Source organism: Tachyglossus aculeatus, unplaced genomic scaffold (assembly GCF_015852505.1).
Source record: "Tachyglossus aculeatus isolate mTacAcu1 unplaced genomic scaffold, mTacAcu1.pri scaffold_101_arrow_ctg1, whole genome shotgun sequence".
Lineage (NCBI taxonomy): Eukaryota > Metazoa > Chordata > Mammalia > Monotremata > Tachyglossidae > Tachyglossus > Tachyglossus aculeatus.
Genome location: NW_024044842.1, coordinates 2019446 through 2039000, shown reverse-complemented (window position 1 = coordinate 2039000; position 19555 = coordinate 2019446). Strand labels below are relative to the sequence as shown.

At 47.7% G+C, this 19555-nt stretch overlaps 1 protein-coding gene and 1 non-coding gene across 2 annotated transcripts; both read left to right on the top strand.

The window, feature by feature from the left end:
* Nucleotides 1-6302: 6302 nt before the first annotated feature.
* Nucleotides 6303-16349, top strand: LOC119922240 (zinc finger and SCAN domain-containing protein 12-like). The gene is made up of 3 exons (XM_038742200.1): nt 6303-6608; nt 13635-13749; nt 15061-16349. Exons 1-3 carry the CDS (start codon nt 6303-6305, stop codon nt 16347-16349), a joined length of 1710 nt encoding a protein of 569 aa, XP_038598128.1.
* Nucleotides 16350-18428: 2079 nt separating this feature from the next.
* TRNAS-UGA lies at nt 18429-18778 on the top strand. The gene is made up of 2 exons: nt 18429-18465; nt 18734-18778. It is a non-coding gene; the product is annotated as a tRNA-Ser (tRNA).
* The last annotated feature ends 777 nt before the right edge of the window (nt 18779-19555 follow it).

Genomic DNA, 19555 nt, shown 5'->3' with positions numbered 1-19555 from the left:
TTTCGCACCCAGACCCCCGCGCCCCCCAACGCGCACGTCTCGCACCCAGACCCCGCGCCTCACCGTGAGTCCGGGGCGGCGGCGGCCGCAGCCTAGGCCCGGGCACCGACACGGAGACGGAGCGCGCCGGAAACGCCCCCCGCCCCGCCACTTCCGGCGCCCCTCTAGCCCGCCCGGAGGCCGCGCGTCTCGGTGGCCGCCCGCGGCCCGCGCCGCCGCCCCCCGTGCGGCGCCGCGCGGCGCCGCGCGGGGGCGGCCGAGCGGCCGGCGGACGCGGGAGGCGCTCCCTCCGCCACCCCGCCGCCTCGCTCGCCCGGCTTCCCGCCCAGCGCGGGGGGGGGGCGGGCGCCGGGGGGGGCGGGTGACGTCACCCGCGCGGGCGGGCCAATGGGAGGGCGCGTCGCGACGCGGGGGGCGGGGCCTCGGGGAGCGCGCTCGCGACGTGGGCGCCGGCGGGCGGCGGGAAGAAGGGGGGGAGGGGCAAACATGGCCGCCGAGGCCTGAGGGGAAGGCCAACCCCCCCTCCATTAAACCACTATTATTGTCAATCAATCGTATTTATTGAGCGCTTACTGCCTGCAGGGCACTGTACTGAGCGCTTGGGAAGTCCAAGTTGCCAAAATAGTCTCTGCCCAACAGTGGGCTCACAGTCTAGAATCACTAATCAATCAATCGTATTTATTGAGCGCCTAGTGTGTGCAGGGCACTGTACTGAGCGCTTGGGAAGTCCTAAGTTGGCAACATCATAGACGGTCCCTGTCCAACAGTGGGCTCCCAGTCTAGAATCACTGTTATATTTAATTAATCAATTGTATTTATTGAGCACTTACTGCCTGCAGGGCACTGTACTGAGCGCTTGGGAAGTCCCAAGTTGCCAACATAGGCCTGCCCAACAGTGGGCTCACAGTCTATAATCACTATTTAATCAATCAAGCATATTTATTGAGCGCTTGGCACTGTACTGAGCGCTTGGGAAGTCCCAAGTTGGCAACATAGACGGGCCCTGCCCAACAGTGGGCTCACAGTCTAGAATCACTATTATATTCAATCAATCAAGTGTATTTATTGAGCGCTTACTGTGTGCAGGGCACTGTACTGAGCGCTTGGGAAGTCCCAAGTTGCCAACATAGAGAGACGGTCCCTGCCCAACAGTGGGCTTGCAGTCTAGAATCACTATTTAATCAATCAATCGTATTTATTGAGCGCTTACTGTGTGCAGGGCACTGTACTGAGCGCTTGGGAAGTCCCAAGTTGCCAACATAGACGGGCCCTGCCCAACAGTGGGCTCACAGTCTAGAATCACTATTTAATCAATTATGCATATTTATTGAGCACTTGGCACTGTACTGAGCGCTTGGGAAGTCCCAAGTTGCCAACATAGACGGGCCCTGACCAACAGTGGGCTCACTGTCTAGAATCACTATTTAATCAATCAATCGTATTTATTGAAGCACTTACTGGGTGCAGGGCACTGTACTGAGCGCTTGGGAAGTCCCAAGTTGCCAACATAGACGGGCCCTGCCCAACAGTGGGCTCACAGTCTAGAATCACTATTTAATCAATCAAGCATATTTATTGAGCGTTTGAAACTGTACTGAGCGCTTGGGAAGTCCCAAGTTGGCAGCATAGACGGTCCCTGCCCAACAGTGGGCTCACAGTCTACAATCACTATTATATTTAATCAATCAATCGTATTTATTGAGCACCTACCGTGTGCAGAGCACTGTACTGAGCGCTTGGGATGTCCCAGGTTGCCAACATAGATGGTCCCTGCCCAACAGTGGGCTCGCAGTGTAGAATCACTGTTATATTTAATCAATCAAGTGTATTTATTGAGCACTTACTGGGTGCAGGGCACTGTACTGAGCGCTTGGGAAGTCCCAAGTTGCCAGCATAGACGGTCCCTGCCCAACAGTGGGCTCACAGTCTAGAATCACTAATCAATCAATCATATTTATTGAGCGCTTACTGTGTGCAGGGCACTGTACTGAGCACTAGGGAAGTCCCAAGTTGGCAACATAGACGGGCCCTGCCCAACGGTGGGCTCACAGTCTAGAATCACTGTTATATTTAATCAGTCAAGCGTATTTATTGAGCGCTTACCGTGTGCAGGGCACTGTACTGAGCGCTTGGGAAGTCCCAAGTTGGCAACATAGATGGGCCCTGCCCAACAGTGGGCTCACAGTCTAGAATAACTATTTAATCAATCAAGCGCATTTATTAAGCGCTTGGCACTGTACTGAGCGCTTGGGAAGTCCCAAGTTGCCAACATGGGCCCTGCCCAACAGTGGGCTCACAGTCTAGAATCACTATTATATTTAATCAATCAATCGTATTTATTGAGCGCTTACTGCGTGTAGGGCACTGTACTGAGCGCTTGGGAAGTCCCAAGTTGGCAACATAGACGGTCCCTGCCCAACAGTGGGCTCGCAGTCTAGAATCACTATTTAATCAATCAATCGTATTTATTGAGCGCTTACTGTGTGCAGGGCACTGTACTGAGCGCTGGGGAAGTCCCAACTTGCCAACATAGACGGTCCCTGCCCAATAGTGGGCTCGCAGTCTAGAATCACTATTATATTTAATCAGTCAATCATATTTATTGAGCGCTTACTGTGGGCAGGGCACTGTACTGAGCGCTTGGGAAGTCCAAGTTGCCAGGATAGACGGTCCCTGCCCAACAGTGGGCTCGCAGTCTACAATCACTATTATATTTAATCAGTCAATCGTATTTATTGAGCGCTTACTGTACGCAGGGCACTGTACTGAGCGCTTGGGAAGTCCCAAGTTAGCAACATAGACGGTCCCTGCCCAACAATGGGCTCGCAGTCTACAATCACTATTATATTTAATCAGTCAATCGTATTTATTGAGCGCTTACTGCGTGCAGGGCACTGTACTGAGCGCTTGGGAAGTCCCAAGTTGCCAACATGGGCGGTCCCTGCCCAACAGTGGGCTCGCAGTCTACAATCACTATTATATTTAATCAGTCAATCGTATTTATTGAGCGCTTACTGCGTGCAGGGCACTGTACTGAGCGCTTGGGAAGTCCCAAGTTGGCAACATAGACGGGCCCTGCCCAACAGTGGGCTCACAGTCTAGAATAACTATTTAATCAATCAAGCGTATTTATTGAGCGCTTGGCACTGTACTGAGCGCTTGGGAAGTCCCAACTTGCCAACATAGACGGGCCCTGCCCAACAGTGGGCTCACAGTCTAGAATCACTAATCAATCAATCGTATTTATTGAGTGCTTACTGTGTGCAGGGCACTGTACTGAGCGCTTGGGAAGTCCCAAGTTGCCAACATGGACGGGCCCTGCCCAACAGTGGGCTCACAGTCTAGAATCACTAATCAATCAATCGTATTTATTGAGTGCTTACTGTGTGCAGGGCACTGTACTGAGCGCTTGGGAAGTCCCAAGTTGCCAACATGGACGGGCCCTGCCCAACAGTGGGCTCACAGTCTAGAATCACTGATCAATCAATCGTATTTATTGAGCGCTTACTGCGTGCAGGGCACTGTACTGAGCGCTTGGGAAGTCCCAAGTTGGCAACACAGATGGTCCCTGCCCAACAGTGGGCTCGCAGTCTAGAATCACTATTATATTCAATCAATCAAGCGTATTTATTGAGCGCTTACTGTGTGCAGGGCACTGTACTGAGCGCTTGGGAAGTCCCAAGTTGGCAACATAGAGAGACGGTCCCTGCCCAACAGTGGGCTCACAGTCTAGAATAATTTAATAATGAGAATTCATCATCAGAATGGGATTCGTCAAGCCCTTCCTATGTGCTAAGCCTCTCATTAAGTCATTATTATATTCAATCAATCAATCATATTTATTGAGCGCTTACTGTGTGCAGGGCACTGTACTGAGCGCTCGGGAAGTCCAAGTTGGCAACAGATAGAGACGGTCCCTACTAGAATCAAATCCCGGCTCCGCCACTTGTCAGCCGGGTGACTTCGGGCAAGTCACCTCACTTCTCTGGGCCTCAGTTCCCTCATCTGGAAAATGGGGATTCATTCCTTCATTCAATCGTATTGATTGAGCGCTTCCTGTGTGCAGAGCACTGTACTAAGCGCTTGGGAAGTCCAAGTTGGCAACAGATAGAGACGGTCCCTACTAGAATCAAATCCCGGCTCCGCCCATTGTCAGCTGGGTGACTTTGGGCAAGTCACTTCACGTCTCTGGGCCTCAGTCACCTCATCTGGAAAATGGGGATTCATTCCTTCATTCAATCGTATTGATTGAGCGCTTCCTGTGTGCAGCGCACTGTACTAAGCGCTCGGGAAGTCCAAGTTGGCGACAGATAGAGACGGTCCCTACTAGAATCAAATCCTGGCTCCACCACTTGTCAGCTGGGTGACTTTGGGCAAGTCACTTCACTTCTCTGGGCCTCAGTTCCCTCATCTGGAAAATGGGGATTCATTCCTGCATTCAATCGTATTGATTGAGCGCTTCCTGTGTGCAGAGCACTGTACTAAGCGCTCAGGAAGTCCAAGTTGGCAACAGATAGAGACGGTCCCTACTGGAATCAAATCCCGGCTCCGCCACTTGTCATCCAGGTGACTTTGGGCGAGTCACCTCACTTCTCTGGGCCTCAGTGACCTCATCTGGAAAATGGGGATTCATTCCTGCATTCAATCGTATTGACTGAGCGCTTCCTGTGTGCAGAGCACTGTACTAAGCGCTCGGGAAGTCCAAGTTGGCAACAGATAGAGACGTCCCCTACCCGACAACCTGGGACAGCCTGACTTTGTAGCCCTCTCCAGCGCTTAGAGCAGTGCTTTGCGCATAGCGAAGCAGCGGGGCTCAGTGGAAAGACCCCGGGCTTTGGAGTCGGAGGTCGTGGGTTCGAATCCCGACTCCGCCCCATGTCTGCTGTGTGAACTTGGGCAAGTCACTGAACTTCTCTGGGCCTCCGTTCCCTCACCTGTAAAATGGGGATGAAGGCTGCGAGCCCCACGGGGGACAACCTGATCACCCTGTATCCTCCCCAGCGCTTAGAACAGTGCTTTGCACATAGTAAGCGCTTAACAAATGCCAATTATTATTATTATTAGTAGTAGTAGTACTTTGGAGTCAGAGGTCATGGGTTCGAATCCCGATTCCGCCACATAATAATAATAATAATGATGGCATTTATTAGGCGCTTACTATGTGCAAGGCACTGTTCTAAGCGCTGTCTGCTGTGTGATCTTGGGCAAGTCACTGAACTTCTCTGGGCCTCCGTTCCCTCATCTGTAAAATGGGGATGAAGGCCGTGAGCCCCACGGGGGACAACCTGATCACCCTGTGTCCTCCCCAGCGCTTAGAACAGTGCTTTGCACATAGTAAGCGCTTAACAAATGCCAATTATTATTATTATTAGTAGTAGTACTTTGGAGTCAGAGGTCATGGGTTCGAATCCCGACTCTGCCACATAATAATAATAATAATAATAATAATAATAATAATAATGGCATTTATTAAGTGCTTACTACGTGCAAGGCACTGTTCTAAGCGCTGTCTGCTGTGCGATCTTGGGCAAGTCACTTAACTTCTCTGGGCCTCATCTGTAAAATGGGGATTAAGGCCGCGAGCCCCACGGGGGACAACCTGATCACCCTGTATCCTCCCCAGCGCTTAGAACAGTGCTTTGCACGTAGTAAGCGCCTAACAAATGCCAATCATTATTATTAGTAGTAGTAGTAAGCGCTTAACACCTGCCATTATCATTATTAGACTTTTAGACTGTGAGCCCACTGTTGTCTCTATATGTCGCCAATCTGTACTTCCCAAGCGCTTAGTCCAGTGCTCTTCATCATCATCATCATCATCAATCGTATTTATTGAGCGCTTACTATGTGCAGAGCACTGTACTAAGCGCTTGGGAAGTACAAATTGGCAACATATAGAGACAGTCCCTACCCAACAGTGGGCTCACAGTCTAAAAGGAGGAGACAGAGAACAAAACCAAACATACTAACAAAATAAAATAAATAGGATAGATATGTACAAATAAAATAGAGTAAATATTAGAGTAAAAAAATAAATAAATACTCTGCACACAGTAAGCGCTCAATAAATACGATTGATGATGATGAGAGTAGTCCAGCGCTTAGGACAGTGCTCAGCACGTAGTCAGGGCTGAACAAACACCGTCATTATTATTATTGGGAAAGAAATACCGTCATTATTATGATTATTAGCCTCGATTAGCGTGTCAATGAGCCCTGCCCTTCCTCTGGCCTGTGCCTGGGGGGGATTTCCAGGCCTCCTCTCCTCTCCCTGCAGGAAAGGAAGAAGGGCAGGAGGGAGCATGGATCGGGAGAGCGGGAGGCAGGAGAATCCCGAGTTTTTGGGGCAGAGATTCCGGGAATTTCGCTACGAGGAGGCCGCAGGCCCTCGCCAGGCCCTGGGGCATCTTTGGGAGCTGTGCCGTCGATGGCTGACACCTGAGAAACGCACCAAGGAGCAGATCCTCGACCTCCTGGTCCTGGACCAGTTCCTCAGCATCCTGCCCTCCGACACCGGGGCCCGGGTGCGAATCCGGCGGCCCCAGAGCGGGGAGGAGGCCGTGGAGATGGTGGAGGGCCTGCAGAGGGAGATGGAAGGAGCGGCAGAGGTGAGGGGGGAGAATGACAATAATCAATGATGATGATGATGGCATTTACTTTTTCCAGTGATTCAGAAAGGATTCAGCTTACGTAGTGCTAGTAACATAGTAACATAGCTAGTAACATATTTATTACTCTATTTATTTCACTTGTACATTTCTATCCTATTTATTTTATTTTGTTAGTATGTTTGCTTTTGTTCTCTGTCTCCCCCTTTTAGACTGTGAGCCCACTGTTGGGCAGGGACTGTCTCTAGATGTTGCCAACTTGGACTTCCCAAGCGCTTAGTACAGTGCTCTGCACACAGTAAGCGCTCAATAAATACGATTGATGATGATTACTCTATTTATTTATTTTACTTGTACATATCTATCCTACTTATTTTATTTTGTTAGTATGTTTGGTTTTGTTCTCTGTCTCCCCCTTTTAGACTGTGACCCCACTGTTGGGCAGGGACTGTCTCTACGTGTTGCCAACTTGGACTTCCCAAGCGCTTAGTACAGTGCTCTGCACACAGTAAGCGCTCAATAAATACAATTGATGATGATTACTCTATTTACTTATTTATTTATTTTACGTGTACATATCTATCCTACTTATTTTATTTTGTTAGTATGTTTGCTTTTGTTGTCTGTCTCCCCCTTTTAGACTGTGAGCCCACTGTTGGGCAGGGACTGTCTCTACATGTTGCCAACTTGGACTTCCCAAGCGCTTAGTACAGTGCTCTGCACACAGTAAGCGCTCAATAAATACGATTGATTGATTTACTGAGAGCTCACCTCCTCCAGGAGGCCTTCCCAGACTGAGCCCCTTCCTTCCTCTCCCCCTCGTCCCCCTCTCCATCCCCCCATCTTACCTCCTTCTCTTCCCCACAGCACCTGTATATATGGATATATGTTTGTACAGATTTATTACTCTATTTTCCTTGTACATATCTATCCTACTTATTTTATTTTGTTAGTATGTTTGCTTTTGTTCTCTGTCTCCCCCTTTTAGACTGGGAGCCCACTGTTGGGCAGGGACTGTGTCTAGATGTTGCCAACTTAGACTTCCCAAGCGCTTAGTACAGTCCTCTGCACACAGTAAGCACTCAATAAATACGATTGATGATGATTACTCTATTTATTTATTTATTTTACTTGTACATATCTATCCTACTTATTTTATTTTGTTAGTATGTTTGGTTTTGATGTCTGTCTCCCCCTTTTAGACTGTGAGCCCGCTGTTGGGCAGGGACCGTCTCTCTATGTTGCCAACTTGGACTTCCCAAGCGCTTAGTCCAGTGCTCTGCACACAGTAAGCGCTCAATAAATACGATTGAATGAATGAATGAATCCCCATTTTACAGATGAGTTAACTGAGGCCCAGAGAAGTGAAGCGACTTGGCCAAAGTCACACGGGAATTCCAAGGCACTGCTCCGCGCCTCAGTTTCCTCCTCTCTCAAATCATACTAATACTGCTAATGATGATGATGGTATCTGTTAATAATAATAATAATCATGGCATTTATTAAGCGCTTACTATGTGCCAAGCACTGTTCTAAGCGCTGGGGAGGTTCCAAGGTGATCAGGTTGTCCCACGGGGGGCTCACAATCATCATCCCCATTTTACAGATGAGGGAACTGAGGCCCAGAGAAGTTCATTCATTCATTCAATCGTATTTATTGAGCGCTTACTGTGTCCAGAGCACTGTACTAAGCGCTTGGGAAGTACAAGTTGGCAACATAAATCCTACTAATGCTGCTAATGATGATGATGGTATCCGTCAGTATTAATAATGATGATGGCATTTGTTAAGCGCTTACTATGTGCAAACCACTGTTCTAAGCGCTGGGGGGGATGCAAAGCGATCAGGTTGTGGGGCTCACAATCTTAACCCCCATTTTCCAGACGAGGGAACTGAGGCCCAGAGAAGGGAAGTGGCTCGTTAAGCGCTTACTATGTGCCAGGCGCTGTTTGAAGGTACTTGGTGAGCGCTTACCGTGTGAGAAATAGCTTGGCTTAGTGGAAAAAGCCCGGGCTTGGGGGTCAGAGGTTGTGGGTTCTAATCACATGCCTTTTGTGGGACTTTGGGCAAGTCACCTCTGTGCCTCAGTTCCCTCATCTGTAAAATGGGGATGACGACTGTGAGCCCCACGGGGGACAACCTGAGCACCTGGTATCTACTCCAGCGCTTAGAACAGTGCTTGGCACATAGTAAGCGCTTAACAAATACCATTATTCTTATTATTAATGCTGGTATTTGTTAGTAATAATGATAATATTTATTTTATTTTGTTAGTATGTTCGGTTTTGTTCTCTGTCTCCCCCTTTTAGACTGTGAGCCCGCTGTTGGGTAGGGACTGTCTCTATATGTTGCCAACTTGGACTTCCCAAGCGCTTAGTACAGTGCTCTGCACACAGTAAGCGCTCAATAAATACGACTGATTGAATGAATGAATGAATGAACTTCTCTGGGCCTCAGTTTCCTCATTTGATTGATTAAGCGCATACTACGTGCCAGGCACTGTATGAGGGTACTTGTTAAGCGCTTATTGTGTGCCAACTTTAAGAGTTCTCTAAGTTCTGATAATTCTGTATCTTTAAGATAATTCCCTGTCTGTTCAAAGCGCTGGGATGGATATAATAATAATAATAATAACAACAACAATAATAATAGTGGCATTTGTTAAGCGCTTACTATTCATTCAGTCGTATTTATTGAGCGCTTACTATGTGCAGGGTGCTTGGAAAGTACAATTTGGCAACAGATAGCGACGGTCCCGCCCCACCAACGTGCACACAGTCTAGAAGGGGGGAGACAGGCATCAATAGCATCGGTATAAATAAATAGAATTATAGATACACATCATTAATAAAATAAATGCGCCGAGCACTGTTCTAAGCGCTGAGGTGGACGCCAGGCCATCAGGTTGGCCCGCGTGGACTAGAAGATGAAGCAGCACCAGGCCTGCTGCTTCTCTGTAAAATCGTGCTGTAAAAGAATCGGGGTGGTAATAATAATAATAATAACAATAATAACAACAACAACAACAATAATAATAATAATGGCATTTGTTAAGCGCTTACTATGTGCAAAGCACTGTTCTAAGCACTGGAGAGGATACAAGGTGAGCAGCGTGGCCCAGTGGAAAGAGCCCGGGCTTTGGAGTCAGAGGTCATGGGTTCAAATCCCGCCTCCGCCACTTTCATTCATTCATTCAATCGTATTTACTGAGCGCTTACTGCGTGCAGAGCACTGGACTAAGCGCCTGGGAAGTCACATATGTGTGTGACTTTGGGCAAGTCACTTCACTCCTCTGGGCCTCGGTGACCTCATCTGGAAAATGGGGATTAAGTCTGTGAGCCCCCCGTGGGACCACTTGATTACCTTGTCTCCACCCCAGCGCTTAGAACAGTGCTTTGCACGTAGTAAGCGCTTAATAAATGCCATCCTCATCATCATCCTCATCATCAAGTTGTCCCACGTGGGGCTCATAGTCTTAATCTGGATTTATCTTAGTCTTAATCATATCTATCAATCAATCAATCAATCAATCGTATTTATTGAGCACTTACTGTGTGCAGAGCACTGTGCTAAGCGCTTGGGAAGTACAAGTTGGCAATCATATATTATTAATGGTTTAATATTCATGTCTAGACCATAAGCTCCTGTCTCCCCCTTCTAGACTGTGAGCCCACTGTTGGGTAGGGACCGTCCCTTGGACTTCCCAAGCGCTTAGTACAGTGCTCTGCACACAGGAAGCGCTCAATAAATACGATTGATTGATTTTACTCTCCCAAGCACTTAGTACAGTGCTCCGCCCATAGCGAGCACTCGCTGTCATCGATGACATAGCCCTGAAATAGTCTTAATTATCTGGAAAATCCATTTTCCGGGTGAGGGAACTGAGGCCCAGAGGAGTGAAGGGACTGGCCCCAAGCCACACAGCTGGCAAGTGGCGGGGGTAGGATTTGAACCCATGACCTCTGGACTCCCAAGCCCTTGCTCTTTCCACTGAGCTGTTTTAAAAATTTGGGGGGGGCGTCGGGCAGTCAATCTCTGAGCATCTGATAAGGTCCCTGAGAGCGTTTTGGACTCTCTTTCCACTTTTGGGGCCCGAGGACATCTTTTAGTGTCTTTTGTTTGGAGGCCTTTGTCTTGACAAACGATCCCCCTCTTACCCCCTCCCCCTCTTCTCCTCCTCCCCTCCCTGTAATCCTCAATCAATCAATGATTTAATCCTCAATCAATCAATGATAATAATCATAATAATGGCATTTATTAAGCGCTTACTATGTGCAAAGCACTGATAATCCTCAATCAATCAGTGATTGTGTTCTGAGCAAGAGCTTTGGGCTGGGAAAAGTACATTTAATAGGGACCGTCTCTATATGTTGCCAACTTGGACTTCCCAAGCGCTTAGTACAGTGCTCTGCACACAGTAAGCGCTCAATAAATACGATTGATTGATTGATTGATTGATTTTAGTGTCTTTTGTTTGGAGGCCTTTGTCTTGACAAACGATCCCCTCTTACCCCCTCCCCCTCTTCTCCTCCTCCCCTCCCTGTAATCCTCAATCAATCAATGATTTAATCCTCAATCAATCAATGATTTAATCCTCAATCAATCAATGATAATAATCATAATAATGGCATTTATTAAGCGCTTATTATGTGCAAAGCACTGATTATCCTCAATCAATCAGTGATTGTGTTCTGAGCAAGAGCTTCGGGCTGGGAAAAGTACATTTACCAGGGACCGTCTCTATATGTTGCCACTTGGACTTCCCAAGCGCTTAGTACAGTGCTCTGCACACAGTAAGCGCTCAATAAATACGATTGATTGATTGATTGATTGATTTTAGTGTCTTTTGTTTGGAGGCCTTTGTCTTGACAAACGATCCCCTCTTACCCCCTCCCCCTCTTCTCCTCCTCCCCTCCCTGTAATCCTCAATCAATCAATGATTTAATCCTCAATCAATCAATGATAATAATCATAATAATGGCATTTATTAAGCGCTTACTATGTGCAAAGCGCTGATAATCCTCAATCAATCAGTGATGGTGTTCTGAGCAGGACTTCGGGCTGGGAAAAAATCCGAAGGAAGGAAGGAATAGTGCTTGGCACCTAAGGAAGCGCTTAACAAATAGCACCAGAATTACTAATAATTATTCCGGCGTTTCAGAGGGCGATGCCCCACGTAAGCAAAGCCGTGACATTCAGCGCTCAATAAATACGATTGAAAGAATAAATCCGAAGGAAGGAAGGAATGGTGCTTGGCATCTAAGTAAGCGCTTAACAAATAGCACCAGAATTACTAATAATTATTCCGGCGTTTCAGAGGGCGATGCCCCACTAAGCAAAGCCGTGACATTCAGCGCTCAATAAATACGATTGAATGAATAAATCCGAAGGAAGGAAGGAATAGTGCTTGGCACCTAAGCGCTTAACAAATAGCACCAGAATTACTAATAATTATTCCGGCGTTTCAGAGGGCGATGCCCCACGTAAGCAAAGCCGTGACATTCAGTGCTCAATAAATACGATTGAATGAATAAATCCGAAGGAAGGAAGGAATAGTGCTTGGCACCTAAGTAAGCGCTTAACAAATAGCACCATAACTACTAATAATTATTCCGGCGTTTCAGAGGGTGATGCCCCACTAAGCAAAGCCGTGACATTCAGCGCTCAATAAATACGATTGAATGAATAAATCCGAAGGAAGGAAGGAATAGTGCTTGGCACCTAAGTAAGCGCTTAACAAGTAGCACCAGAATTACTAATAATTATTCCGGCATTTCAGAGGGCGATGCCCCACGTAAGCAAAGCCGTGACATTCAGCGCTCAATAAATACGATTGAATGAATAAATCCGAAGGAAGGAAGGAATAGTGCTTGGCACCTAAGGAAGCGCTTAACAAATAGCACAAGAATTACTAATAATTATTATGGCGTTTCAGAGGGCGATGCCCCACGTAAGCAAAACCGTGACATTCAGCACTCAATAAATACGATTGAATGAATAAATCTGAAGGAAGGAAGGAATAGTGCTTGGCACCTAAGGAAGCGCTTAACAAATAGCACCATAATTACTAATAATTATTCCGGCGTTTCAGAGGGCGATGCCCCACGTAAGCAAAGCCGTGACATTCAGCGCTCAATAAATACGATTGAATGAATAAATCCGAAGGAAGGAAGGAATAGTGCTTGGCACCTAAGGAAGCGCTTAACAAATAGCACCAGAATTACTAATAATTATTCCGGCGTTTCAGAGGGCGATGCCCCACGTAAGCAAAGCCGTGACATTCAGCGCTCAATAAATACGATTGAATGAATAAATCCGAAGGAAGGAAGGAATAGTGCTTGGCACCTAAGTAAGCGCTTAACAAATAGCACCAGAATTACTAACAATTATTCCGGCGTTTCAGAGGGCGATGCCCCACGTAAGCAAAGCCGTGACATTCAGCGCTCAATAAATACGATTGAATGAATAAATCCGAAGGAAGGAAGGAATAGTGCTTGGCACCTAAGTAAGCGCTTAACAAATAGCACCATAACTACTAATAATTATTCCGGCGTTTCAGAGGGCGATGCCCCACGTAAGCAAAGCCGTGACATTCAGCGCTCAATAAATACGATTGAATGAATAAATCCGAAGGAAGGAAGGAATAGTGCTTGGCACCTAAGGAAGCGCTTAACAAATAGCACCAGAATTACTAATAATTATTCCGGCGTTTCAGAGGGCGATGCCCCACTAAGCAAAGCCGTGACATTCAGCGCTCAATAAATACGATTGAATGAATAAATCCGAAGGAAGGAAGGAATAGTGCTTGGCACCTAAGGAAGCGCTTAACAAATAGCACCAGAATTACTAATAATTATTCCGGCGTTTCAGAGGGCGATGCCCCACGGAAGCAAAGCCGTGACATTCAGCGCTCAATAAATACGATTGAATGAATAAATCCGAAGGAAGGAAGGAATAGTGCTTGGCACCTAAGGAAGCGCTTAGCAAATAGCACCATAATTACTAATAATTATTCCGGCGTTTCAGAGGGCGATGCCCCACGTGACGTTCACCCAGCAGGAGTGGGAACAACTCGATCCTGCCGAATATGACCTCTACTGGGACATGATGCTGAAGAATTACGGGAACGTAGTCTCCCTGGGTAAGTCCCCTGCCCCTGTGGGTCATCGCCGTCGTCGGCGGTATGTACTGAGCGCCTACTGTGTGCAGGGCACTGTACTGAGCGCTCGGGAGAGGACGCTGCGACGGAGTTGATGGGCAACTTCCCGGCCCACCGGGAGTTTACAGTCTGAGGGGGGACGACGGATGAAGCAGCGTGGCTCAGTGGAAAGAGCCCGGGCTTTGGAGTCAGAGGTCAGGAGTTCGAATCCCGGCTCTGCCACTTGTCGGCTGGGTGACTTCGGGCAAGTCACTTCCCTGGGCCTCAGTCACCCCATCTGTAAAATGGGAATTAAGACTGTGAGCCCCCCGTGGGACAACCTGATCGCCTTGGAACCTCCCCAGCGCTTAGAACAGTGCTTTGCACGTAGTAAGTGCTTAATAAATGCCATTATTATTATTATTATTATTATTATGTTATTAGCAATAACTAAATGACAGAGATGGACATAAGCTTTTAGACTGTGAGCCCACTGTTGGGTAGGGACTGTCTCTATATGTTGCCAACTTGGACTTCCCAAGCACTTAGTACAGTGCTCTGCACACAGTAAGCGCTCAATAAATACGATTGATTGATTGATTGATAAGCGGTGTGGGGCTGGGATGGGGGATTCATTCCTTCATTCAATCGTATTTATTGAGCGCTTACTGTGTGCAGAGCACTGGACGAAGCTCTTGGGAAGTACAAGTCGGCAACATGTAATAATAATCAATCAATCAATCCTATTTATTGAGCGCTTCCTGTGTGCAGAGCACTGGACTAAGCGCTTGGGAAGTCCAAGTTGGCAATCAATCAATCAATCGTATTTATTGAGCGCTTCCTGTGTGCAGAGCACTGGACTAAGCGCTTGGGAAGTCCAAGTTGGCCATCAATCAATCAATTGTATTTATTGAGCTCTTCCTGTGTGCAGAGCACTGTACTAAGCACTTGGGAAGTCCAAGTTGGCACTCAATCAATCAATCGTATTTATTGAGCGCTTCCTGTGTGCAGAGCACTGTACTAAGCGCTTGGGAAGTCCAAGTTGGCAACACCTAGAGACGGTCCCGACCCAACAGCGGGCTCACGTTCTGGAAATGGATGATCAAAGACCATCGTTATTAGCAAGCGCTCAATAAGTCCGACTGAATGAGCAAATTCAAACGGGAAATCCCATTTCATTCCAGTGCGGGGAATGGGTGACCTTTTTGTCATCATCAATCATCATCAATCGTATTTATTGAGCGCTTACTGTGTGCAGAGCACTGTACTAAGCGCTTGGGAAGTACAAGTTGGTAACATTTCTGTCGATTGCAGATGATCAGATTAGCATCCAGCTGGAAGTCCCCGCTCCCCCGAGGGACGTTTCCAACCTGGAGGAAGGCGGCGGGAGCCTTCTGGATCGCGATCCGGAGCGGGATCGGAAATCTGCCCGGGATAACCAAGGGCGGAGCAGTCCTTCTAAAAGCGACGACGGCCTTCTGGATCACGATTCGGAGCGGGATCGGAAATCTGCCCGGGATAACCGAGGGTGGAGCGGGCCTTCTAAAAGCGACGACGGCCTTCTGGATCACGATTCGGAGCGGGATCGGAAATCTGCCCGGAATAACCGAGGGTGGAACGGTCCTTCTAAAGGCGACGATGGCCTTCTTTGTCATGATTCGGAGCGGGGCGGGAAATCTGCCCGGGATAACCGAGGGCGGAGCGGTCCTTCTAAAAGCGACGACGGCCTTCTGGATCACGATTCGGAGCGGGATCGGAAATCTGCCCGGGATAACCGAGGGCGGAGCGGTCCTTCCAAAAGCGACGACGGCCTTCTGGATCGCGATCCGGAGCGGGATCGGAAATCTGCCCGGGATAACCGAGGGCGGAGCGGTCCTTCTAAAGGCGACGACGGCCTTCTTTGTCATGATTTGGAGTGGGGCGGGAAATCTGCCCGGGATAACCGAGGGTGGAACGGTCCTTCTAAAGGCGACGACGGCCTTCTTTGTCATGATTCGGAGCGGGGCGGGAAATCTGCCCGGGATAACCGAGGGCGGAGCGGTCCTTCTAAAAGCGACGATGGCCTTCTGGATCGCGACTCGGAGCAGGGTGGGAAATCTGCCCGGGATAACCAAGGGCGGAGCGGTCCTTCTAAAAGCGACGACAGCCTTCTGGATCGCGATTCGGAGCGGGGCGGGAAATCTGCCCGGGATAACCGAGGGCGGAGCGGTCCTCCTAAAGGAAATCCAAGGAAGCCCCGCGCCGCCGAGCGGAAAAGTCCTCCCCTCTCTAGAAGGAGCCGGCGACTCCACGGGAACGGGGCCCCCTCGAATCCGGAGCCCGAGCGGAGCCCTCCCCCGGGAAAGAAAGCCTACGAGTGCGGGGATTGCGGGCAGTCCTTCCCGGAATTCCGCTTTCTGGCGTACCACAGGAAGGTCCACGCCGAAAGGCGACCCTTCTTGTGCCAGGATTGCGGGGAGGCTTTCAAACGCAATTCCCACCTTACCGTGCACCGGAAAACGCACACCGGCCAGAGGCCCTACAAGTGTTGGCGGTGTGAGACTGTCTTCTATCGCTACGTCCATCTCACTCAACACCAGCAAATGTACGACCATTACTTCTGAAAACGGGCCGGGGCCGATTTCGGGACAGAAAATCGGCCCCCCGCCGGGGAGGCCCCGTCTTCCCGGGATTTTTTAGTCAGAATTCCCGAAGCCCGATATCCCCGGAGATTAAAATTGTCGACCGTTCTGTTTTTACCGTCGCTCCGGACTCGGCCCCGGGTTTATTCGCTTCCACCTTTGATCCCTGCGCTGGAATTCCTGTTGTGGGCGGGGATCGGCGCGGTTTGCCGTCGCCTTGGGCTTTCCCCAGCGCTCTGCAGACAGTAAGCGCTTAGGAAATCAATTAATCAATCGTATTTATTGAGCGCTCACTGTGTGCAGAGTGCTGGACTAAGCGCTTGGGAAGTACAAGTTGGCAACATATACAGTCCAATCAATCAATCAATCGATCGTATTTATTGAGCGCTTCCTGTGTGCAGAGCACTGGACTAAGTGCTTGGGAAGTACAAGTTGGCAACATATAGAGACGGTCAATCAATCAATCAATCAATCAATCGTATTTATTGAGCGCTTCCTGTGTGCAGAGCGCTGGACTAAGCGCTTGGGAAGTACAAGTTGGCAACATATAGAGACAGTCAATCAATCAATCAACCAATGTATTTATTGAGCGCTTCCTGTGTGCAGAGCACTGGACTAAGCGCTTGGGAAGTACAAGTTGGCAGCATATAGAGACAGTCAATCAATCAATCAATCAATCAATCAATTGTATTTATTGAGCGCTTACTGTGTGCAGAGCACTGGACTAAGTGCTTGGGAAGTACAAGTTGGCAACATATAGAGACAGTCAATCAATCAACCAATTAATCAATCAATCATATTTATTGAGTGCTTACTGTGTGCAGAGCACTGTACTAAGCGCTTGGGAAGTCCAAGTTGGCAACATATAGAGACAGTCAATCAATCAATCAATCAATCGTATTTATTGAGTGCTTCCTGTGTGCAGAGCACTGGACTAAGTGCTTGGGAAGTACAAGTTGGCAACATATAGAGACAGTCAATCAATCAATCAACCAATGTATTTATTGAGCGCTTCCTGTGTGCTGAGTGCTGGACTAAGCGCTTGGGAAGTACAAGTTGGCAACATATAGAGGCAGTCAATCAATCAATCAATCAATCATATTTATTGAGTGCTTCCTGTGTGCAGAGCACTGTACTAAGCACTTGGGAAGTACAAGTTGGCAACATATAGAGACAGGCAATCAATCAATCAATCAATCAATCGTATTTATTGAGCGCTTCCTGTGTGCAGAGCACTGGACTAAGCGCTTGGGAAGTACAAGTTGGCAACATATAGAGACGGTCAATCAATCAATCAATCAATCGTATTTATTGAGTGCTTACTGTGTGCAGAGCACTGGACTAAGCGCTTGGGAAGTACAAGTTGGCAACATATAGAGACGGTCAATCAATCAATCAATCAATCGTATTTATTGAGCGCTTACTGTGTGCAGAGCACTGTACTAAGCGCTTGGGAAGTACAAGTTGGCAACATATAGAGACAGTCAATCAATCAATCAATCGTATTTATTGAGCGCTTCCTGTGTGCAGAGCACTGGACTAAGCGCTTGGGAAGTACAAGTTGGCAACATATAGAGACGGTCAATCAATCAATCAATCAATCAATCGTATTTATTGAGCGCTTCCTGTGTGCAGAGCACTGGACTAAGTGCTTGGGAAGTACAAGTTGGCAACATATAGAGACAATCAATCAATCAATCAATCAATTGTATTTATTGAGCGCGTACTGTGTGCAGAGCGCTGGATTAAGCGCTTGGGAAGTCCAAGTTGGCAACATATAGAGACAGTCAATCGATCAATCAATCAATCAATCGTATTTATTGAGCGCTTACTGTGTGCAGAGCACTGGACTAAGCGCTTGGGAAGTACAAGTTGGCAACATATAGAGACAGTCAATCAATCAATCAATTGTATTTATTGAGCGCTTACTGTGTGCAGAGCACTGTACTAAGCGCTTGGGAAGTCCAAGTCGGGAACATAGAGAGACGGTCCCTACCCAACAGTGGGCTCACAGGCTAAAAATGACTGAATGGATATTCTGAGTGGGCACTAAGGAAAGTTGTAGTCGTGGCCGAGCGGTTAAGGCAATGGACTTGAAATCAATCAATCAATCATATTTATTGAGCACTTACTGTGTGCAGAGCACTGGACTAAGCGCTTGGGAAGTCCAAGTTGGCAACATCTAGAGACGGTCCCTACCCAACAGTGGGCTCACAGTCTAGAAGGGGGAGACAGAGAACAAAAGCAAACATACTAACAAAATAAAATAAATAGAATAGATAGGTACAAGTAAAATAAATAAATAGAGTAATAAATATGTACAATCATATATACATATATACAGGTGCTGTGGGGAAGGGAAGGGAATCCATTGGGGTTTCCCCACGCAGGTTCGAATCCTGCCGACTACGGACTCCTTTTCTTCTAGACTGTGAGCCCACTGTTGGGTAGGGACCGTCTCTGCATGTTGCCAACTTGGACTTCCCAAGCGCTTAGTACAGTGCTCTGCACACAGTAAGCGCTCAATAAATACGATTGATTGATTGAAAGCGGTTTGAATACCGGTGGGAAGGTGAAAGAACGGCAGTTTTAGAAGGTCTTCATGCGATTCCACTTCTCTGGGCCTCAGTTCCCGCATCTGTAATATCATCATCAATTGTATTTATTGAGCGCTTACTATGTGCAGAGCACTGTACTAAGCGCTTGGGAAGTACAAATTGGCAACATATAGAGACAGTCCCTACCCAACAGTGGGCTCACAGTCTAGGAGGGGGAGACACAGAACAAAACCAAACATACTAACAAAATAAAATAAATAGAATAGATATGTACAAGTAAAATAAATAAATAAATAGAGTAATAAATATGTACAAACATATAGACATATATACAGTTATGGGGATTAATAATAATAATAATAACGATGGTATTTGTTAAGCGCTTACTATGTGCAAAGCACTGTTCTAAGCGCTGGGGGGGAAACAAGGTGATCAGGTTGTCCCACGGGGGGCTCCCAGTCTTAATCCCCATTTTACAGATGAGGTAACTGAGGCTCGGAGAAGTTAAGTGGCTTTCATTCATTCATTCAATTGTATTTATTGAGCGCTTACCGTGTGCATAGCACTGCACTAAGCGCTGGGGAAGTACAAGCTGGCAACATAACCTGAGGTCACACAGCAGACACGTGG

Bases quoted from the DNA above. Each gene is read 5' to 3' on its own strand.
- LOC119922240 (XM_038742200.1), top strand. From the start codon at position 6,303: ATGGATCGGGAGAGCGGGAGGCAGGAGAATCCCGAGTTTTTGGGGCAG. The intron at 6,609-13,634 runs GTGAGGGGGGAG...CCGGCGTTTCAG, and splicing joins AGATGGAAGGAGCGGCAGAG to AGGGCGATGCCCCACGTGAC. The intron at 13,750-15,060 runs GTAAGTCCCCTG...TGTCGATTGCAG, and splicing joins CGGGAACGTAGTCTCCCTGG to ATGATCAGATTAGCATCCAG.